Source organism: Dendropsophus ebraccatus, chromosome 8, assembly GCF_027789765.1.
Source record: "Dendropsophus ebraccatus isolate aDenEbr1 chromosome 8, aDenEbr1.pat, whole genome shotgun sequence".
NCBI lineage: Eukaryota > Metazoa > Chordata > Amphibia > Anura > Hylidae > Dendropsophus > Dendropsophus ebraccatus.
In genome coordinates, this window is record NC_091461.1 from 38663375 (window position 1) to 38687527 (window position 24153).

General features: G+C 43.0%; 1 protein-coding gene across 2 annotated transcripts in view; it reads left to right on the plus strand.

The window, feature by feature from the left end:
- Positions 1–22666, plus strand: part of PDZD7 (PDZ domain containing 7) — a 42258-nt gene extending 19592 nt beyond the window's left edge. The window contains exons 8-17 of one of the 2 annotated variants that reach the window (XM_069980188.1): positions 1012–1509; positions 3892–4080; positions 6670–6711; positions 8147–8310; positions 8966–9057; positions 10049–10140; positions 14492–14563; positions 17038–17658; positions 20198–20298; positions 22267–22666. In XM_069980188.1, coding sequence (XP_069836289.1) covers positions 1012–1509; positions 3892–4080; positions 6670–6711; positions 8147–8310; positions 8966–9057; positions 10049–10140; positions 14492–14563; positions 17038–17658; positions 20198–20298; positions 22267–22419 — 2024 coding nt within the window. In that variant the 3' untranslated portion in view covers positions 22420–22666. The remainder of the gene's footprint in view (positions 1–1011; positions 1510–3891; positions 4081–6669; positions 6712–8146; positions 8311–8965; positions 9058–10048; positions 10141–14491; positions 14564–17037; positions 17659–20197; positions 20299–22266) is intronic. The other variant, XM_069980189.1, reaches the window with a different exon arrangement.
- Positions 22667–24153: the final 1487 nt, after the last annotated feature.

Below are 24153 nucleotides of genomic sequence, written 5' to 3' on the forward strand. Positions count from 1 at the left end.
ACTATAATGACCAAATGGGCCCCTTCAGTATTTGCCAGGAGTTGTACATATACATATAGTTGTAGCTGTAGCAGGTAATGAAGTTCAGTGCCATCCACTTGAAGGTGCTATAAGTGCCATCACTAGGAAAAGCCTCAACCGTTTGACTGGCACACTGTCTGGGGAAACAATAAATGGCCATGGCACTCTCCAATATTCAGCTAATAAGTGAGGTAGGCATTCATACCCTATTCTAAAGATCAACCATTATTATTTGAAGGGGTTGGACACTTTATAGTAAAATATTTTGGTGTACAGTATTAGTAAGTGAATTCATTGTATATACTGACAGAATCTCCCTGTGTACCTCATAGAGCTAAAAACAGATTCCCCTCCTCCAGACTGTGCTGTCCTGCTCTGTGGTGATTCTGTCCATAAGATGGCTGACATGGAGGAGCATGTGACTAAGCCCTGCCCCCAGGGTCCTCCATAGACATATTCAGGCTCAGTGGTGGACACAGGGGGCAGGGCATGGTCACATGCTTCTCTATGTCGGCCATCTTATGAACAGACTCACCACAGAGCAGGACAGTACAGCCTGGAGGAGGAGGGAGTGTCATTTTAGCTCTACACAGATACACAGGGAGCTGCTGTCAGTATATACAGTGAGTACACTTACTAATACTGTGCACTGAATTATATTACTTTAAAGTGGCCAATGCCTTTAAGTTTTAGAAATCTTGGGTAATTGGCTCATTCCATTATTCAGGATCCAGGTCTATTAACCAAGGAAGAAAGCATCTCTTACTCATTACAACTAAAGGAAACTTCTTGTTGGACTCTTCCAACTTCTGATGCTTTTTAGGATCAGGAGCTCAGGATCTCCCTCGATATGGGACTTGACAGAGGTTTTGTAGAAGAGGCATTCAAATGGATGACCGTCCATGTAATGCATGGATGAAGTGTATGCAATAACAGCTTACTGCCCTGTAAAACATAGTGTTTTTAATGTTTCTTTATTCCTCTTACCAGTAACCAATGGCCAATTGCAGCAACTATCTCAAGCATCTGAAACCAGCTCTTCCATTTCTTCCTATTCGTCTGGACCTTCTCCAGGAACCGTCAATGGATACCATCAGGCACTCATTTCCAGCCCTGCCCTGTATGAACCAGGGATGATTGATGTTGGCATTGCCACTGAAGCTTTTCTTGAGCCCAATTACCTGGACCGGTCAGAGACTGCCATACAAACAGATCCCCACATGTCACCACCAGGGCCCCTGGATCTAGAAAGATCTCCCAACATGGGGATGGTCATGAGTGAAACCAAGAGAACTGTGCATCCCACTGTTCGTCTTAAAGACACTGCCATAAGATCAGAGAGTTTTCTTGAATCACAGTTTAAGAAAAAACAGAGGAAACCATCAGGAGATTTTCCCAGCTCAGAATCTCCAAAAACAGCCTTGTTATTAGCACTTAGCAAACCTCGAAAGCCCATCAAGAGATCTCAGAGTTATATTACTCTGTGGGGTAAGTTCTTTGTTGTTAATATTTTTATGTAAATTTTATCCTAGTTGTATATGACTAATATTTTTTATAGAAAATCACATAAATTAACACTTGGCTGTGAGTCTTAGTCTGGGATGTTCTCACACGCTTACACAGATAGAGAATCTGTAAACACTGATGAGAACTTGACAATGTTTAGAAGACAATAACTATTTGTAATACTGAAATGTGCTTGAGATCTATTAGTTGTTCAAGAGATACTGAGACTTGTAGTTAGTTGAAATAGACTCGTAGTTAGTTGAGATAGGTTTGTGTCGTACAGTGAGGGTAAGTTTGGGTACTGCAGGGGACTATTCAGACGCAGTGTTTCAGCTGGGGCCTTTGGAGAAAAGTCCTGGATCCATGGGAAAACACATCTGCCTACGCTACAGTGTGGGCATGGAATGACACACCATCAGGGAGTTCTGGCCCACCTAGTGCGAGAGCTAGTTGTCTGGGAGACCCTCAAGGGAAACACTAGCAACTTGCAGTAGAAGACTCAGCCTTTCCACTTAGCTTAGCTACTGACACGTTAAGTTCCTCAGTTACTTGTAAAATCCTTGAGAGGTAGCAGAAGAAGTGAACCAGTCCCCCAGCATGAATAGGTTAGTCCCATACTTCACCACTGTCCCTCTACGCTGTGCTCTAACCAGACATGGTTGGAATCTAGTAGTCAGAATAAATAACAGTAGTTCCACATAAGGCTCCTGACGGCAGGCCAGGGCCTGGAAGAACACTCTCAGCAGGCTCTCATACACTGGAACAACTAAACTAAATTCAGAAGAAAAATAGTGAGGGTATATACGTGTTAACACACGAGAGTACCTGAGTATCATAAGGTGATAGTCCTCTTGTCGAGCGGGATACCCGTTAGAAAGGAATCCAGACACTGGTGCTGCAATCAAATTTGCTTCTTTATTTTTAAGCAATATACTCGGTACACTTCGGCTCACTGGCTGATCCACACACCCAATAGTGAGTGATTTGGCCTGAAGGCTTTCAGTGCGATTGATTTTTTCCCATATACAACTAAACTAAACCCATTAGCCCCACCCCACTATACATATAGAGTTAACAAGGGGGAACCTCATTGGACAATAGACCTAGGATAACCAGCTGTGATAGGTGACTACTCCTGAGGTAACTGGATCAGGGATCAGTTAGCAGAAATCAGAAGACAGTGGCAGGAAATACACAAATAAGACATCAGTTAACCCTTCTACACTTTTGACTATCAACGATGAAGTAGAACAGTGACATCTGGTGGCGGGAGTTGCTCACTACGGACCTTAGTCTCAGAGTTGACAAATACACATGGTACTGACCTATATTCGTTTAGAAAAGACAATGGACCCTGCTCCAGGACATTGAAAGCATCCTGCGTCATCTACAGGGGAGTGGCCATTTTGGCATGGCCAGGCCATCTTGCACACTCCTTTTTGGTACTATTAGTAATCTTGTACATATGTGTGTGTGTGTGTGTGTGTGTGTGTGTGTGCGCGCATGTGTGTAATTCTGTTACCTCCCCTCCATACACCCAGTGGAAGCAGGAGCAAAATGTTCATTGGGGTCAGGGGTGAGGTACAGGTAACTACTTGAAAAACACATTATACTTTGTATTTTATAAAGATGGGTTCCCTTTCATCTTTTATCATCATGTGCCCCTGGTTTACGCCATGAAAAACGGGCAGATTCAGCCCTTTTCCTTGGCCTACGCCAGGCATATCCCCCGCTCGCCTGATGGGCGCCTGGGGGGGATGGGGCTTTATTTAAGACTGGCATACCCGTACGCTAGTCTTGATAAATGTCCCCATAGTGTTTATCATTTGTCACTTGCATTTTACTTATATGGACCTTTACTAGATAATTATGAATATTTGATCAGAATAATTTATGTACATGTCTTGCTGCTGACTCTAAGGCTATGTTCACACTACGTAAGAGAGCTGGAGCTGCTCGCTTTACTGTGTGAACTGACAGGTCTTTTGACATGTCGGCGTATGGGATGTGTGTACGCTCCGGCCGGGATCCCATAGAACAACAGGCATTGTTCCACTGCAGTAAAAGTATGGCCGTTGCCATCGGCAACAACGGCCGTACTTTTACGTAGTGTGAACATAGCCTTAAAGTGGGACCAAATTGGTCTCTGTTTTTATATATGTATGGAGTTTGTCTGTAATCTATATATAGTATTGCTGGGAACTTTTTTGTAGGTGTTATACGATGTTAGAATAGTTTTTTTTTCCACTTCCATGGCATGGACCCCTCTGCTTCCACCTACTGTACTGGTCTTAGTTTTACCAGGTAAAGGTCTTATACAAAACCTTTTTTTTTTTTTAATTGCATTTATTTATTATAATGCAGAGGCCAAAAAGAAGAAGAAAAAGGAGAAGCGATCAGCTCCTGAAATTCCAGGCATACAGCGGTCCAAGACCTTCATGAATTTATTTTTTAAAGGCCATGGAAAACAAAATGGAACCAGTAGTAAGGAGACCTCTACCCCAGATTCTAAGAGAAGAAGCAAGTCCCCCTCACATGGTGACACAGAGAAAGGTATTACTCTATCTATATTCCTAAAATAGGACTGTTATGTAGTATAGAGAAGATGTACAGTTCAATAAGGTGTGGTAAGAAATAATGCAAATATACCAGTACTAGAGATGAGCGAACCTGGAGCATGCTAGAGTTCATCCGAACCCGAACTTTCGGCATTGGATTAGCGGTGGCTGCTGAACTTTGATAAAGCCCTAAGGCTATGTGGAAAACATGGATATAGTCATTGGCTGTATCCATGTTTTCCAGACAACCTTAGAGCCTTCGGATCGACTCGAACCCGAACCCGGTTCGCTCATCTCTAACCAGTACCTTAATCTTGCCGCTTTGCACTTTCTTATGTGTAGTCTCCTATGGCCGAGAGAGTAATACTTATAGCATTAGCCATGCAAACATCTTTAATTTCTTCGGTACATGGTATAACAACATGCTCACAAGCTGAACATTTTCCCAAGTCCAAACCACCTGCAGTCCGGGCGTATAGAGGAGTTGTCATACTGATCAGGACAACTTGTCATGTGAGCAAAACGATCTGCAATATATAAAGCTGTGTGAATGGCATCCTGTGTATTCATGAAAACCGCAATATTAGAGAATTGTTTCGTAGCAGTTGCTTTCTATGGGCGTGATTGCACTACCACTCCTGTTATTGCTCCACAAGAAGGGCCCTGTTATCCATTTATCATGTAATTTCTGCATATACTGCACCCCCTGCTGGACCCTTCAGGTATATAGACCTGGTCGTGACATCATGTCTTTTTTCAGTAGAGAAATTGAAGTCTGCCTGATCTACTAAATTGTGGGAAATAGCACTAAATGTGCATTTCCCATAATTAGGAATTTGTCTAAGGGTTCATTTACACAGAAAGATTATCTGACAGATTATCTGCCAAAGATTTGAAGCCAAAGCCAGGAACAGACTATACACAGAGATCAGGTCTTAAAGAAAAGCCTGAGATATCTCTGCATTTCATATCCATTCCTGGCTTTGGCTTTAAATCTTTGGCAGACTATCTGTCAAATAATCTTTCTGTGTAAATGGACCCTAATGGTGCATTTACACAGGCAGATTTATCTGACAGATTTTTGAAGCCAAAGCCAGAAGCAGACCATAAACAGGGAACGGGTTTTAAAGAAAAGATTGAGATTCCTCCTCTTTTCAAATCCATTCCTGGTTTTGGCTTCCAAAATCTGTCAGATAAATCTGCCTGTGTAAACGCACCATAACTTTGCTTATGTAATAACATATTAAAGAAAATATAGTTCTCCTTTAACTCTTGCAGGACACTTTGTAATGGCTTCTTTTATTCTACCATAAAATGTACAATAAAGCTAAAAAAAAACAATATTTGAGAGATAAATTGGAATAAAATAAACACTAAAAAATGTCAGCATATCTGCTACATGTGAACGTACCCCGTGTACTGTGAATACAGATGATATGTTTGTCTAAGGCAGGAATGGAGTTGTCCTGGCATGATGGGGATTGTAATTTGCTGGAAAGCCGCAGGTTTCCCATCCCTGGTACTTCTTGGCATGGTTTGGCCATCCCATTGTTTTCCAGCAGCACATGACTGTCACAGTGACACCTTACTCAGTGGAAAGCCTGTCACCGCTAAGAAGGATTTAGTGACCAATCCAATTTATTCCTCCTGTAATCTGATCCTATATTTGAATGGTCCCCAAATCCTTTTTGGGATTACCTTTAGTGAACTTGAGCTTCAGACTGAACATTATTTCATCTATAAAAGTTAAACTTTAGAATATTAATTAAAAGGGGGGCCATCAATTTGCAGGGTTCTGACACCTACAGTACAGCCACTGGGATATTCTGCTTATAATGTAAGGAAAAAAATCCACCCACTGAAATACATTGAATTGAATCTACATTATAGCTAGACTTCCCTTTTTCTGCAGGTTACAGCTGACGTTTAGGGGAGTCTGATGCCAGTAAAGGGGAGAAAATTACTTGGCTGGCTTTGGTTCTCAATTGGTTGTCTTAATGAGTCTGTGTGAGGGTGACTGAGTGTGTGAACAGGTGTGTGTGTGGGGGGGGCTTTTATTTTTAGCAATGTCTGTATATAAAAAGTATTCCTATAAAATAACTCACTAAGGCTGGGTTCCCACTACGTTTTTCCAATCCGTTTTTGCAAAAAACGGATGAAAAAACTGATGCATTTGTGTGCATCCGTTTGTATTAGTTTTTCTATTGTCTTCCATTATTAAAATAAAAAACATAAAAAACCTGCATCAAAATGGATGGTTTTTTTTATGGACACAAAAATGGGGCTGACTAAGTTTTTTTTGTACGTTAAGAAAACAGATCCCTTTTGATCCATTTTTTTTTTAAATTGAAGTCAATGGAGAAACTGATGCACACAAATGCATCCGTTTATTTTATTTTTTTCATTTGTTTTCATCCCTTTTTTGCAAAAAACGGATATAAAAAATGGATTGCAAAAACATAGTGTGAACCCAGCCTAAGAAATGCAGTCTTGAAAATCATTTTATATGGGTCCTCCTCACCATTGGATTCCAGTAACTGGTATATTTTCGTCATGGTTGTAATATTCTTTCTATTTTTTCTAGCTAATATTGTTCAGAAATTTATGATCAGAAGCCTGAAGAAGGGTAAATCAATAAAGTAATGTGTGCCGAAGGATTGTGATGTGCGTGCAACAACCATACAAAGATGTAGATTCTATAATAATAATAATAATAATAATAATAATAATGATGATTATAATATATCTCTATGTTTTGTAGAAGGTTTTGGCAAAATCCCAAAATCAACATAGGAGTTTAAATAAAAAAAATTCACATTAGTGCATCTTTGAATGTATTGGGGCAGTTATGAGCATGCTATCACTTACTCTTTTACTTGTTGTATTAGGGTATATAGTAAGTATTCTGTAATCCAGCAGCATCCAGAAAGTCCATGTTTTATGTCAGATTATCAGATACTCCACAAAAGCTTAAAAAAAAACACCTTAATTGATCAAATTCTGCTAATCAAAACCTAGTGATAGTTATTCTGGTGATAATAATCGTACAGCCTGTACAGCAGGTTTGCCCCTGACTACCTCTAATTCTCTTCAGGTCCTGTACGTTCAGCCGCCAGATTCCTTTTGGTCTGACTTGAAAGTACTGTAGTTGCCTTGATAACTCATGTAGGACACTCCGAGGTCTCCTAGTTTTTTTTATAATTATCCTTTGCAGGGTAAGGTTCCCAGCAGTAACAGAAATATGGAATATGATGGGCAATGTAGGAGATGGGTAGGGCTAGTTGTAGCTGCGGGCCAACATTTTGAGATTTGTACAAAATTAATCACAAAAGTTTCAAGTTTGCAGAATTAAAGAATGTTGGAGAAATTACAAATAAATATGATCTGTTGTTCTTCTTCCAGACTCATGAGGTTTCAGAGTATGAAGCCTGTGCTGGTCTATTACCTGCTGGATTACAAAAAATATTACTTTATACCATGTTTCCATAATGTTTTGTGGTTGAGGACAAAATATTCTCATAAACCAAAAAATTCCAAAGAGAGAATCAAGCACATTCCCATCAAGCCTCCAATTGGTGAATTGACACCAGATATTTACTAGTTGGATCAACTTTATGAATGGCATTTCCCATGAACTTTGAAGTGGCTGTACACCCTGCTTACTTTTTTTGCCTATTTATCCTTAATATAGCTTTATATTGGTCAGAGCTGTGTTTATATTCTGATACACACCTCAGCATTCTTTTCATACACATAGACTTGAATGATAACATGCTGTATGCAGTAAGCTCTTAAGCTCCCTCTAGTGGTGGCTGTGGGGGGCATGTTATCTATTTTATCTATGCAGGAGCTTTGTAAGAAAGAAAAACACAGCACCACATTCTAGAAAATATATCTGGAAATATCTTAAAATCCTAAAAAAAATCTATACTCTAATAAAAGGTGGAGGTTTACTTTGAGGTTTAGTATCTACAAAAGTGGTGGTGATGGTTATAGCAAGTCCTCTGATAGTGAATATGACTTCAGAATTAAAAATGGGAGATCCATTGACTCTGTTCTAGGTAAAGAGAGGACCCGTCCATTTTTCTTTGGTGCCCAGCGGGATCTGAATGCACTCTACAATGGAGACATGTCTATGGAGGATCGATTGGCAGTCACAGAAGACATGGCTCGAAAACTGCTCAATGAGGATGAGGTGGCTGCAGTGCTACGGCATTGTAGGAGGGTAAGTGAATGAAAGTTGCACTGCTATATTAGGGTAGGATATATATATATATATATATATATATATATATATATATATATATATATGGACCTACACATTAGCATATAAATACTAGGTTAGGATGTTCACTAGAACTGGATTCTCATAGGGTTCACCATATGTGGTATGAGGCAGTATAGCTTGGTAATGAGAGGTTTTCCTATGAAGCATGCTTTGATTTAGTTACTGTCTTCTTTTTAGAAGCCTACTAGTTGCAGTAATACAATGTTCATTATTTTGATGATACTTTTATATGTATGTATAACTGTTTTTGCCCGCTGTTCTTGTTGTTTTAACACTTTGGATCGTTAAGCACAGCATTCTTATTTGTGACCTTAAGGTGGCGCCAAAAAACAGGAATTATTTCTTGTTGCCACTAACTGATAGAAGTTTAGATACTATAAAAAGTTCATTTTTATTATCAACCTTGTAGCTAGTCAAATGTGCTATTTTTTATTGAGCGTTAACTTTGTTGTAAGATAGGAGAACATTGTTTCAATACAATGTTAGACTCATAAACCCTATAGTCCTGCAAGCTGTTGATTGACATACTGAAGTTATACTAGTTATGAGACTCCATAAGAAATCATGAATCTAATATGACCTCTTCTAACAGTATATCCAGGAAGGAGGAATTGAAGATCTGGTTAGACCATTGCTTGCAATCTTAGACCGCCCCGAGAAGCTTCTCCTTTTACGTGATGTCAGGTAGGATAACAGAGTCCTCTGCTGTAGAATATATATATATATATATATATATATATATATATATATATATATATATACAGTGGTACCTTGGTTTATGAGTAACTTGGATTAAGAGCATTTCGCAAGAAGAGCTCACAGTTTTTCAGAATTGTAACTTGGTTTAAGAACATTGCTTTGGTGTAACAGCTCCCTGTACTGGGTGGGAGGGGGAGTGGAGGAGGGGCATAGCGGGGTCTACAGCACTGTACTCTGACCCAGGAAGTCTCCCTCACCTTCCAAATCATAGCAGATCCACTTCAGGCTGGGGCTTACATCAGGGGACAGGACTGTGGAGGTAATCTCTCTATAGCTGTAACCCCTCTCTCCCCGGACAGAGTGTTGCATTTATGTTTCCACATCTGCCCTGCTCATTCCTTCATGCTCCCTGCAGTCTCTGTCAGCTCTTGTGTTTCTTATACTTTCCAGTCCTGGTATAATGTGCCTGCACTCACACTCAACTATACACACTGCTGCTATAATGTGCCTGCACTTACACTCAGCCATTCAAAGGGCTGTATATAAAGTTTCTGTCTCTGTCCTCCTGCACAGCTCTGTGATTCTCACTTCCTGGTCCATGCTGAACACCCCCCCCCCTTCCCCACTGCAGTCATGTGACCACACAGACCTCTGACAGCAGCCCTGCTTCTCTATTCTAGCCTGTTGTACTATGCTACTGCATTATGCGGATCTGCTTCTCCATTCTGTATCTACAAACAGCTTGGGGGATGGTTTCACTACGGCTCCTGTCGGGGGGGGGGGGAGGGGGGGGTGTTGAATTTTGTGCCGAAAGCCGAGGGAAGGATTTTGCTTATGAAGTAAGCTATTGAAAAATAGATTTTGTCCGGAATTGTCCTTTAATATTGCTATCCAGTATTTTATGAAACTGTAATTGCACAGAATCCGGAGCTGGACCTTGAATATGCATTGATGGGGATTTTTTCATACATTACAGGGGATTGATAGCACTCACTGATCTTGGACGCTTTGACAGTATGGTTATTTCCCTGGAGATGGAAGCTTATGATGCCCTAAAGAGCAGATCAGGTTATATTTTTGTATTTTTTTTTTAATATGACTTTACTTCATGGAGATACTTTTTATTTATCAGTAACTTATAGCAACTTATAGGTGCACTGGTAAAATGACATTTACACATAGAGTACACAAGGCCTGTTGATTATATTTGTGCACTATATTTCTATGGCCACCTGCTGGATACTTTGGGTAAATAAAGTGAGAATTTACTGTCTGATGTTCAAATCAATGCACATTATTCTTGTATCATGTTATCACAATCTAATGCAGTGCATTCATTACATTCTGTACCCGTGTACCGGTATTACCCTATGTCTCCACCAGAGGGCATCAGTGCCAAAACAAACTGAAAATTATTAAGCTAGAGCTGTATAACATTGTTTACAATGGTTGCAAGTGTTTGTTACTTTTTTCTTAAAGAAATATGAAGATTAAGTTACACTAGTCTAGTGATATTACTGCGATACACTGAGAATTTAAGATTGTGTGTCCCTGAGGAGATTGTGGCGTTTTGTTTCTTTCTATTTTTTTGGTTACGACATGTAGTGGAATCAATAACATTATATTTTAATAGTTCTGAGAAGAGATGAGAGAATTTACATTACCAACACTTTGTTTGCCTGGCAGTCGGCTTATAAGCTGGCTGCTTTTGATCTCTGTGCTGCTCCGGGTGCCTGGAAAAGCTGGATCCACTCTTGGGAAACTTCTCCCAGTTTTGGAGAATTAGATCCAGCTTTTCCAGGCACCCAGGGTGGAGCGACAGGGAGCGACATGGAGATATAAGGCATATAAGCTGACTGCCGAGCAAACAAAGCGATTTGTTTGAAATGTACATTTGCTCATCTCTAGTTCTGACAATTCCACATGGTGCAATACCAAATGTTTTTTTAATAAATATATTTTTTTTTCCTGTTTACATTTTCTATGTGGAAAACAGGAAAAGCAGGGTTTGAACTTCTATCATGGGAGGGTTTTTTAATATATATTTTTAAAAACATTTTTTAAATATATTTTGTTGTACACTTTTTAAGACTTGAAATGCTTTATCAAGCATGAAGGTTAAAGAGGAGGTTAAGGAGAAGTCCCATGAAATAAAAAAAAAAAAAAAAGCAGAAAGACAGGGGGTGCGGGAATATAATATACAAAGTATACTTACCTATCCTTGTGCCCTGTATCCCTGCTCCTGGGTCAAGCTGACAGCCCCCGGCCTCCTGAAGCTAATCAAGCTGCTATAATCAGTGACTGGGACAGGACTGGCTGAGCAGGCAATCGATCAGCCGGTTCATGACGTTGCAGCTGGTGGAGCCGGGTAGTCTAGCCAAAAATGACAGCCGTCAGCCAGACCCGGGATCAGCGCTACGGAGGCACAAGAACTGGTAAGTATACATTGTTTATTAAGTTGACGCACCCCCTGCCTGTTTTTACTTTAATGGGATTTTTCTTATAAGTAAAGACTTCTGACTGCAGTAATAATTGGTTAGCACCCCACAATCACATTGCGGCACCATTGAAAGACAACAATCGACTTGGCATTTAAATGGTAATATGACTGACATCAGCGGGATCTCTCCCAGCTCCATGCTGTGTGACCTAGACAGTCTCATAATGTAAGTCCATGTGTCTGTCTCTGCCCTGTGCACAGGGAGCTAGAAGCATTCAGCCCCCCAGGTACTCCAAACTTTTGTCATCTCTCTGGGACAAGGACACTTTAAGGACAACACTTCTGTCAATTACAGGCAAAGTTCCAGTTTTCTAACATGGTGAACCAAGGTGTCTGTATTTTAAGGTTTGCAGACAGGCAGCATGTACTGTAACAAGCAGAGAATGAGCGGCTTTCCTAAGTCACAATGTTCTATATCTATCAATACATTTTGGGCTGAAAGCTCTCATTTTCTCTCCTTAAAGAGGTTCTTCAGCAGCCGAGCGGTGTATTGTAAAGAATAAATACCCTCTATCGTAATTCTGTATTCTGAAAGATTTTTAAAATGTACCATAAGGCAACTTGATCTCATGTAGTATATCCTTTTTACATGAATTTTGTATATCCTTTTTTCAATCGTATAGAATTAGCTCATAGACTTATTTTTTAAAGTGTGAAATCTAATAGGTTAACTGAGGCTTTTCTGGAAGGTTTCAGCATTAGAATAGAGATTGCATCCATCACAGCAGTGTCCAGTGCAGTTATTGCTTGGAGGGGATCTTCCTTTCCTATACGCTCAGCACAGCCTCCAGCTGCCGAGAGCGGAGGTGGCGCTGAGGTCAGTGTTTCTAATTACAAATCTGCAAGGCTTGCTGTCCACCTCGGTGTGAATCCACCCTCATCACTTGTTGCTTTGGCTCTGTCACGCAAAGTGGTTGCCAACTTTACAGTAAGGAATAGCAGCTGTCTATCGTATTGTGGACAGATCCTTAGCATGGATACAGATGGGCATATTTTTTGCAACCTGTAGATCATAATTATCAAAATCATCATCTTAAAGGGTTAACCTCATCGACCCCAAGGGTGACCCCATAGGCTGTCATAATGGCCTTACCTTCATTTTGCAGACAAAGCTATCCTGATGGAGGAGCCCATCACTGCTCTTTTCCTCACCCTTGGATGACTTCTTCTAGTAGTCTCTATAGGACCTTACACCTGGTCTTGGATAAGCAATCACGATATTTGGATATAAATAATAGTTATGTAAAATCCATTGACCTGATTCCGTCTATAGACAGTAATGGTCCCATAAATGTAGCCTAACCTACTGACCTGCAAAGTAGATCCAGAGGAAGGGGAAGCAATTTCCATGAAGACAATTTTCCTCCTCTATGGCCCTATTCACATCACATTGCTAATGGGTGCTTAGTGTGTATGCTGGGAAAGCCTCCTGTCACGTACACAAAGTCTGTCCATCTTATCAAGCCTGGTAATGCTAATCACATGGAAAAGCCCAGACAGTCAATTTAAAGGGGTTATCCAGAGAGCAGAAAAGGTCCTACCATCTCAGCTGATAACTTCTGAGACTAGAGGGTGGTGAAAGGATGTTGCAGGCAATGATCAATAGCTGCCGGATGATACTGATGTCACAGTGACATTGGGCAGCTATTGGACATTAATGTGGTTTTGCCTACAATGCACAATGCCAGCAACATGCACCCACCCCCTCTTGTCTCGGAAATTATCACCCAAGAGGGAGGAAGTGGAGTGCTGGAGAACAGAAGAGGTAGGACCTAATTATGTAAGCAAAGAAAAGCAACAGAAGTGCGTGTGGGAACACAGCCTATTACATAGGCCGACTGCAGCCCGACCATTTTAGTAAACGAGCACCGATTTGCTAAATCTAAACGGCAGAGAATCTGGCAGACCTATAAGATAATCGGGCAGCAAAGGCTGCATGGACATGGTTAGCGATGTCCATGCAGCCCTTGCCCAAACACCTCATACCTTACCTCTCCCCGTTCCCGGTCTTCTCTCCTGTGCTCCGCAGCTTCACGGTCCCTGCAGCATCTGTAAGCTGTAAGCTGTCAGGCTGCACAGCCAATCACAGGAGGGGACCACCACGGCCTGTGATTGGCTGAGCGGCCTGTCACCTGGAAGCTGCGGAGCACAGGAGTGGGGAGAGGTAAGGAAACAGGTCTGTGGGCAATCGTCAGCCATCGGCTGCGCATCACTATTACACGTAGTGATGCGTAATGGGCGCCCAACGATTTTAAGTCCAAACCTAAACCAATGATTAGTCAATGATTGTCTCAACGCCTGATTGTTGTTTTTTATTACGCGGAACGATAATCGTCCAAATCGGTCTGATTCTGCAGATTATCGCTCCTTTAGATCTGTCTGTTTATGCAGACACCATACAACTGAATTGGGTAGTCATCATACCAAGCTTTTTAATATACGGAATATTCAGACAAAGACAAAAATCTGGATTTTGAAACACTAAAAAATAAGCAGCTAATAGCTCGGAAGTATTAAATATCTAAAAATAAACACCGACTAGACAGTGAATATTCCTGGGGTAGTGACGTTCTGTACCGCGCATCTACCAGGACTAATGAGTACTGAATTAGTGTCCCTAATAAATACCCAATCGGACACACTTAGGGTGTGAACGGACAGGAATGGAGAATACCCACATAGCATTCCAAAACTAATGCTCCTCATTTAAGGCAGAGGCGGTACTGGAACACTCATTACTTCCCACTATGACCTTCACACAGCTGTCACTGGACCAGTATAGTGAAATGGTATTTAGTGTCCTGGTATATGCTATTGACATTATAAAATAAAAATTGCTCCAAAATGCACAAAAAGATTTCTTGCTAGGCTTTATTATTCCAGTGTTATAAATTATTTTATTCTGTGTATTTATTCCAGTGGCATCTCCTGCGCTCAGGCCGACAGTGTCCAATACCCTTCCCAAAAAACATCTGGTCACACCAGTTCCAGGTCAGTAATTGTTCAGCTGTTGTGATGGAGGTGACTGCTGTTCTTTAGTTAATTATTGACTGGTGTAATAAGGCTACGTTCACACGCCATAAAATAATACCACAATATGGCCCTAATTTTAAGTAAAAAAAAAAACCAATGTGTGAACAGGTGAACAAGAAATGGTTGTATTTTGCAAAAGCAGATGGTTAATAATTACGACCATTATTCTATACGGTTTGTGTACTGACAGCCAATGCCCCACTGATTTCAATGGAGTTTATTATTATATTGAAAATCTATGCGTATTTTTACCTCAAAACTACGGCCGTATTTTTATTTTATTTTACACCAGTTATAGAGGTTTGAAAAATAAACAGTATTAGGCTATGTTCCCGCAATGTACTAAATATAATGTTCTGTTGTGGGAACATAGCCTTAAATAGTATAACACATTGGGGCTACATATACTACAAATGTCTCATAGACAAAATAAACATTCTTCCCATAGCAGCCATAGAGAGTTCATTAAAGGGGTACTCCCCCAAGAGCTAAAAAAATGAAATGCTCCCAAACCTAGCTGGCCTTACTCACCAAGTCCCCCTGAGTATTTTGAGCCGTCTCCCATCTTTCTAGCTGCTGTCGTTCCTGAGTTACAAGTTTTTCTAAAAGCCAATCTATATCCAAGATAGGAAACTACATTTCCCATCATGCAATGCTTCTGCCTGATGATGGTGAAGTAGCAAAGCTGAGACAATGAAGGAGATGATGACGGTGTAGCAGAGCTGAGATGGCGGTGTCCGTGTAGCAAAGCTGAGTTGGAAGAGACGTTGTAGCAGAGCTGAGTTGGGGGTCACATTGTAGCAGAGCTGTGTTGGGGATGACGATGTTGCAGAGCTGAGTTGGGGATGACGATGTAGCACAGCTGAGTTGGGGATGACGGCGTAGTAGAGCTGAGTTGGGGGCGACGGCGTAGCAGAGCTGAGTTGGGGGCGACGGCGTAGCAGAGCTGAGTTGGCGGGGGCCGCGTAGCAGAGCTGAGTTGGCGGGGACGGCGTAGCAGAGCTGAGTTTGGGGGGACGGTGTAGCAGAGCCGCGGACGATTGGGGGGGCGGAGCTTGCCGTGGGTGATGGGGGCGGAGCTTGCCGCGGGGGCGGAGCTTGCCGCAGACGATGGGGGTGGAGCTTGCCGTGGGCAATCGCGGGGGGCGGAGCTTGCCGCGGGGGGGGGGGGTGCAGCGGCTGTGCCTCAGGTGAGTGAGGGGGCGTTTGGTTGTGGGCCAGGGGGCTGTGTGCTGCGGGTGAGTGCTGCCGGGAGGCTCTGGACACGGGGGTGAGCTCTGGGCTGGGGGTGACCGGGCGGCTGCTGTTAGAGAGGGATGTAGTTATAGCTGCACTGATCACTGTCTCCCTCTGTAACAGCAGCCACCCCATCAGTGTTCTCAGTCACTTCACTGTGCTGGGACTGAGGACACATGATGCCGTCTCGGAGGGTGGGGGCCAGGAGCAGGGAGCGTGTCGGGTTGGACTGAGGTCTGATGATTCTATGCAATCCATGGAGCTGGATAACAGCAAAACTGCGCAGAATCCATAATAACTATATATTGGAAAGATGGAAAGCTACGGGTGGGCAACATATTAATGCAAAAATAATTTTGGGGGGAATACCCCTTTAAGTTTCACAATAGCCATGTTATTATAGAAGAGTTATCCCAAGATTATAAATGATTACCTATCCATACTGTCTATAAGTAGCTGATCGGTGAGGGTCCAACTGATGGGACCCCAACTGACCACAAAAATGGAGGTCCCATGTCCCTATTTGAATGAAGCATCAGAGCACTTACTTAACCACTGCTCATTCACTCTCTATGACACCTCTGACAGTAGATGACTACAGCACTTTAGAAGTCCCAAAGAAATTGTATGGATGGAGGCCGAACATGTGCGCTGCTGCTCCATTCACCCAGGGGTCAAGAGACATCCCTTCTTGTGATTGGTGAGGGGCCCAGAGGTCTGTGGATTCTATCTAATCTGTATCGTAAGAGATTGGCATCCTTAGCGAAATTTGCTTCCACACAGACCTCCATACTCTACTGAGCATTGGTGCTCAATTTTAGCACTTCAGACATTACAAGTCAACCTCAAAGAGGTGGCTAGGGCCCAGTTGTAGATGCACCCCCTGCTCTCCCCTATAGCTAAGCCACTGAACACAGTTTAACGAGAACCTGTAGCTGGCTTTCATTCCTGGCTCTGTGTCACATGATTTGGTCTCACTTCAAGTCTATGGGGCTGTCCAGGTCTCATGGACACAGAGCAGGAAGAGAAGCGTGCGGCAGCTAGGTTGTCTCTCCGCTCAGTCTGCTGACCATTCAGGATCTGAACACCTAGCAGTGATCAGATACTTATCACCAATCCTGTGGATAGGTAATATATTCCTAGAAAATTCTTAAGAAACATATTTATAGTCATTTATTTCTTTATTTTGATCTCAGATCACAGAGGAACCTTCCAGCTTAAACCAGTAGAAGACACAAGCAATGATAAAATGCTGATAGGGGAATTGGAGAGGTTACAGATTTTAGATACTAGAAGGATAAAACGGACCCAGTCTAAAACCTTTACCCCACTTGAAGATGTGCCAGTTGATTCACATGATGCCCAAAATATTCCTTTAAGTACGTCTTCCTCAAGGCCTGCAAGGCCAAATTGGCTTCTTACAGAACCTACAAAGTCCCCTTCTGATTTATCCCAGGCGCCCTCATCTCTGTCCAATGATAACAAGTCTTTACCTACAAGGAGTAGAAAAGATCAAAAAGACTCAAGTGAAAACTCAAAGGCTTCACGAACTACCCGTAGCAGATCTAGGGAAAAAAAGGACAATGCCTATTCTGTGCTCAACAAACCCAAGAAATCCAGGCCAATCCTATCTCAGATATTTGGTGGTGTTTCTCTGAGTCCTTCAAATCTTGACATTAAGCTCAAGCCTGTGAAGTTGGAGATGGAGACCAATCATGTAGAAGCTGCTCAGGTGTCACAGAATGGCTTTGCTCATGAGAAGGAAGAGGAATATGAGCTTGTGACGGTGACAGTCTCCAAGATGAAGCAGTCTTTGGGTAAGTTGCACATTTATCACCTATTAATGGCCTCAGGGAGGATTGGACATAAATGGCAGATTTATGGCTTATCATGTGAACACACAAGGCGTATGTGGCAGGTGTGAATCTACTGAGTTGCCGAAGATTTAAAGGAGAAGTCTGACCATTTTTAAAATTCAGCAGCTGGCAGGGGGGGAATTTGATAACCAGTACGAACTTACCTCTCCTAGTGCCTGTAGTGAGTGACGAGACTGGCCTAGGGACCCCAAACAGAACGCATTTTCCCCCGAATTGTGATGACTTCATGACTCGGGGGAAGAAGCCTGTTCCGGCTGATGGACTGGCTGCTCAGCCAATCAGTGACTAGAGTGGCATCCTGCCCCAGTCACTGAATGGCTGAGCGGCCAGTCCATCACCCGGGTTGTGACGTGTGCAGTGCTAGAGACCCTGGAGCTCGTCGGTCCTGAGGCTGGTCCCACTCTGGTGTCCCACCATGGGTGTTACTAGTTTATACACCCCTCCCAAAAGCCTGTACTCTAAGTAAAAGTGGTAATGAAGTTGTACTTAAGTTTTGCCACTAGATGTCGCTATATTTATTTATGTACTTGTATATTGCACAGCTGTAGTGAGCAAGGGGTTATTGTTTGTTTGTAATCTGCACACCAATAGGAGCTCTTTTCTGTTCCTCACCTATCTCTATTCTCCTTTCTCTGCACTTTTTTCTCCACCACTCACAGGAGGTATTACATACCCTGTAGAAAGTTGTCACATGGGGGAGAGGAAGTGTTAAGGAGTCTTAGACAAGTCTTGCTAGAGAGAGGACGCACAACGAGACAATCTCTGCTGTAGTCTAGCTCGGCCCTGGCTCTGCCAGGTCCCCCCACCTGTAGTCTAGTCTAGTGTGTGGTAGTGGACAGGCACATGGGAAGCACAGAGACTCTTTTCTTCTGCAAAACAACACTTAGCCTTATTATGCAGTGCTAAACTACTTAGGAGAGGACAAGTCATAGATCACCCCAACCCAAGCCGCGAACATCTCTAACAGTGCAGGACAGTATCCTAAAACAAGAGGAACTGATCTGGATAGAGCAAAGTTGATACAAGCCTACATACTCTATCTCACAGTGCAGGTGTAACCAGGTAAACTTGGCCACCTTGATCAATTCAGGTAACAAGGTCTGGGGCTTGTGTCACCCTAGGAGGACAGGTCACCTGACACTGTAGGGCAACAGGCGGTATAGCGACAACAAAGGTTGGAACACGGGCACAAGTAGTTTTCTATTTAAAAGTATTTTTCAGTATTCTACTTCCTCTTCTAAAGTTCCGGCAGAGCACACTTCTACCTTGGGTTGGGACTCTCAGCACAAACTCCTCTCTACTACTCTAAACTCTCAGCACAAACTTCTCTCTACTACTCTAAACTCACTCTACTTCTCAACACGCAACCAAGTCAGTACAGCTCTTCTGCTCCAAAAGCTCTTAACGCAGATTGTGTCTAGTAAAGTTAGAAGTCTATTGTCAGCTACTGTATTGAGAAGATTTTATTTATGGTAACAGGACTCAGTGATTATTGTTCCGGCAATTACACAGTAGTTACACCATCCTTGGGTCATCTCCCCTTTCTGTGGGTGGCGGTGGGTGGGTCACAACTCCACTCCGGACCACCATGATAAGTACTCAAGGGATCCCCTCACAGCTCGGCAGGTCACCAACCACAGGGAAAAGGGTATAGCCAGCCCCACTAAAATAAAAGCAGGTGTGCTCCCACACCTGTGTGCCCAACTGGCACTGGTGTAACAGCAACCTACCATCCCGCTGAGCTATACTCCGACCAACCACTACAGTAGTGGAGTCACACAATACCATCTGGCAAGTGACCGGTCGTCCATTAGTGTACACCACACCACTTTAAATAGGGGCTGAGAAACTTGGTAGTCACTGTTTAAACTCTATACAGGGATCTGGACTTTGCTACAGGGACCTTAAGGTTCCACACACTTTATACTGATTTCAGATGAACCCGCCACTGGTGATGGGTTTGGCCATTAGTATAAGTGTATTTGGGTCTCCCAAATCTCAAATGACAGATGAGGTCAGTGGAAATAGAGGTCAAGTGTGATGGAATTTTACTGCCCCACTACTTTGTTCTCAGAGAGATAAGCCGTAATGCTGTGGCTTACCCCTCCCCATAGAGGACACAAGCACTTTCAGCCGTGCCAAAACATATTAGAAATAGACAAGTAGACAAGACAAGTACTGTAATGCAGTCAGAATGGCTGAGGTCAAGGCAGGCAACAAACAATTAAAGTGGGAAGGAAGTACATAGATCTGTCCTATAAACCTTATTGCTCAGACAGGGAGCGATGGGTAGGGGGGAATGGATTCTCTTTTAGGATTGTATTTTAAATCTAGATAGCAAGATGAAAATATTTCAAAATATACTCATAGTATTTGCTATAGGCTCCAGCTGGTTTCACCTCCTGATTGCCGAATACCTGGAATGTATGAAGCACTTGTCCTGTGTAAACTATATATAATACCTGCACATTTATTACAGGAATTAGCATTTCTGGGGGTATTGAATCTAAAATCCAACCAATGGTTAAAATAGAGAAGATATTTCCAGGTGGAGCGGCTTTTGTCAGTGGTGAACTGCAGGTAATAATGTCATTGTGATTTGGAGATCAGTGGTGTGAGGCGGTATTGTTGTTAAAGGGGTAGTCCGGCGGGGGGCATTTTTTTCCTGACACCGGGGAGTAGGTGGCTGAGGGAAACGACGTCCACTCACCTCCCCGGTCCCAGCGTCGGGTCCTGCATCACGGCGCTCCGGTCCCCGGTTCCTGGACGCTTTCTGGTGTCTGACGCGGGCCCGAGACGTGACGTCTCAGGTCCGCTCAGCCAGTCAGTGACAGAGGCGGGATCCGTTTCAAGTCCGCTCAGATCCCGCCTCTGTCACTGACTAGCTGAGCGGATCGTCTCGGGCCCGCGTCAGACACCAGGAAGTGGCCAGGAACCGGAGTGCCACGATGCAGGACCAGCCACTGGAACCGGGGAGGTCAGCCACCTCCTCCCCGGTGTCAGGAAAAAAATGCCCCCCCCGCCGAAGTACCCCTTTAAGGACCCATACACAGGGCAAGTATCATCCATGGCTTATTATTACCCTGTATAAAACACTTAAACTTCTTCAAATTCTTGTTCATCCGCAACATATCATGTAATATGTAATGTGTGACTAATGAATAATGGAAGCAAAGGACTGTATGAATAACCCAGCAATCATTGGTGTGGTCCTATCCTTACAATAGATGAGCCATGTAATAAGCCTACCAGACTGGTGCTCGAATAGCTTGTGTCTGCCTGTCTAAACGCCCTTTTACATGAAACAATTAACATCCACAACTGGCTAACCAGCCTGTTAATTGTCTGATGTAATAGCGCATGTTAAAAGACCAGAATCAGCCGACATGCATGATGTCAGCTGATCATGGTGGTCTTTAACATGTCAAAAAATCCCAATCATGTCAGCAGTGGTCTGCTCCGTGTCACTGATTTCATTGGGCCGCCCAAATGATCTAAGTATCATCCAGGCGGCCCTTCCTGCTGCTCCCCGCCCGATGTCTGGGCGTGTAATAGAGCAGGCAGTGAGCAGGGAACGAGGGGGAAGCAAGTGCTGAACTGACAGGTTGGTGCTCACTTACCTCTTAAAGAGGATGTACCACCAGATACATCCTCTTTAATCTGAGCCCACAGATAGAACGGCACCGTCACGGGGAAGCCGGTGCCTGGTCCGTTTTTCGGACCGCAGCCCGGTTTCCGTGCACGGCGCCGTTCTATGCACCAGAACCGGACGGTGCTCAAGCACTGGAGCTGCGTCTAATGGAGCCGCGTCATACAGGGCAGGGAATTCCCTCCCACTGGGGGCGGCCCGGCCTACCTCCAGTGCTTGAGCACCATCCGGTTCCGGTGCATAGAACTGCGCCGTGCATGGGCACCGGCTTCCCCGTGACGGCGCAGTTTGATCTGTGGGCTCAGATTAAAGAGGATGTACCTGGTGGTACATGCTCTTTAAAGGCCCTATTCCACGAAATGATTATTGGCCATATTCGGCCGAAACTGACGATAATCATGCCGCGGAATAGAGGGCAATGATCATCCGACATCGTTCATGTCGGCTGATCGTTGGGTCGCTTGTTTTTGAAACATGTTGAAAGAGAAACAAGAAGGATAGCAGCGATATGCTGCCGTCGCTCCGTAGAACAGGAGCGGCGGCAGCAGACCGCCACTATCCCCGATGGGATGCTGGACGATATAGCGATCACCCGGGCACCCCCCTCGCAGTTCCCCGGGGCCCCTCCCCCCACCCACCTGCTCGCTGCCGACGCATGTAATCGCAGCTGCAGCAAGCGGGGAACGAGGAGCAAACAATTGTTTCCTATACGTTTTTTTTTGGGGGGGATGTGAAATTCTAGCTTCTTTTTTTACTGCTACTACTGCTTCTATTACTATGCAGGACCAGTAATATTATTTATAAACATTATGAAATAAATAAATCTAATAAAAATGAATCAATCATCTATAAATCAATGAATGAGATGCTAATTGCAATGTGTTTTACAACATTTATAGGCCGGCTATGAACTGGTGTCTATTGATGGAGAGACACTGCAGAATGTGACGCATCAACGGGCAGTGGATGTGATTCGCCAGTCCTACAGCAACAAGCAAAAGGAGCCAATGGAGCTAGTGGTAAAAATTCCAAAGAGAACTGAACACCGATAACAATGTGTTTCCCGTCATATTGTCTCTAGGAACTGATTAGCGTCCAAGATTTTATGCTAGGACCAGCACCATCTGTTATCACTGCAAGTGCCTAATGTGCTTCCCTTAGTCTTCCTGCTAAATCCCTGCACTTCCTGCACTGTCCTGTCCAAATCAGCACCAAGAACTAGACTGTTCCTTGTATATAAGTACACAGCCGAAGACAGACCACATGGATCTTTATTTTTAATAATGATGTATATACTTTTGTAGAATGTAATAAAAGTTTTTACAACACTACTATTGTTAAAGCAAGTGATTCTATCTGCTTTATAAGTTCACATAGTTCACACTACAGGCTGTCTAGTCCATATCCGCTCACTCCCCTGATCAATGGCAGATACAGGCCCTAGTCCACACTGAGAGAACTATTGCATTTTTAGTTCCAAATTATTTTATCCATTTTATAATGTATCTTATGGGGGACCAAAGTTATTTTACTTAACATAGGCCACGACCAGACAAACTCTTTTTTTGGCTATTTGACTGTGGTCGTCAGCCTGTGGTCGTGGCCATATAATATAATTGTAACTGTGTGCAGCAAACACTAGGGGGAGCTAACTGTACCTGGATTTATACAGCTACTGTTAAAGGGGGTTATCCAGCATTAGAAAAACATGGCTACTTTCTTCCAGAGACAGCGCCATTCTTGTCTCCAGTTTGGATGGAGTTTTGCAACGCACTTCTATTAAAGTGAATGGAGGTTAATTGCAAACCTGAACCCGAGACAAGAGTCATGTTGGGAAAAAAATGGCCATGTTATTCTAACACTGGATAACCCCTTTAAACAGCTGTTGTAGATATAATGCTACTGCATCTGGTAACACAAAACTTACAATCTAAAGATGCAGATGCAGTTCTCATGGCTTGTATATGTGGTGAGCGACAGTGCAATGTCCTAAATAGTGAAATTTGGTGCTGTAAACCTACAAATGCAGCATTAACAACACATTCGACAACTACTAATCTGTATGTGTTGTAAAGCACTATCACATGGCACATGTTAGTATTTTTCATATCAGTGCTCCAGGGATAAGTAAACTAAGCATTGGTTATACTCCAAAAGTTGTATACCATTACCGAAATACAGAATAAACTTGTAACATGTAATTACCGATAGCTGCCTCCAGGTGTCGCTGTTGCTGCCCATAAAAAAGTCTCCACAAGCAGAAGATGTGGGGTACCTAATAGTATATATCTAGGGGTAAAAATCCCAGTTTGGAGCTTCCTCTGCTGATATATGTTATGAGTTAATGTACATCCATTCACAATAGAAATACCAGATGTTCACAGTCATGCAAAATGACATATCTTTTTTTTTTACCCTAATGTTCAGCTTGACACTGCTCCCCCCTGCATCCTTAAGGTTTCACTGGACCTTCAGAACACAACACATGGCATAGACAGACGTTATAAAGGAAGGGTTCTAGTTGGATCAGCTATTTTTTGTTTTGTATCATCTACTATATTACTGCTGCCCTGGACCCTCAGGGCAAAATGGTCTCTCAGCAGCATCCTATGCGTTACTAAACATACAGGCAAGCAAGTTTAGGATTGGGGGTTGTATAAGGACCACATGGAACAGCTGCCATAAGGAAAGGCTTCAACATTTAGATTCCATGAATGTATGATTGGTTGGTATTGTGGGACGACTTCCACTTTTAGGAGTCCCACCTATCAGGAGAATGGGGGTTA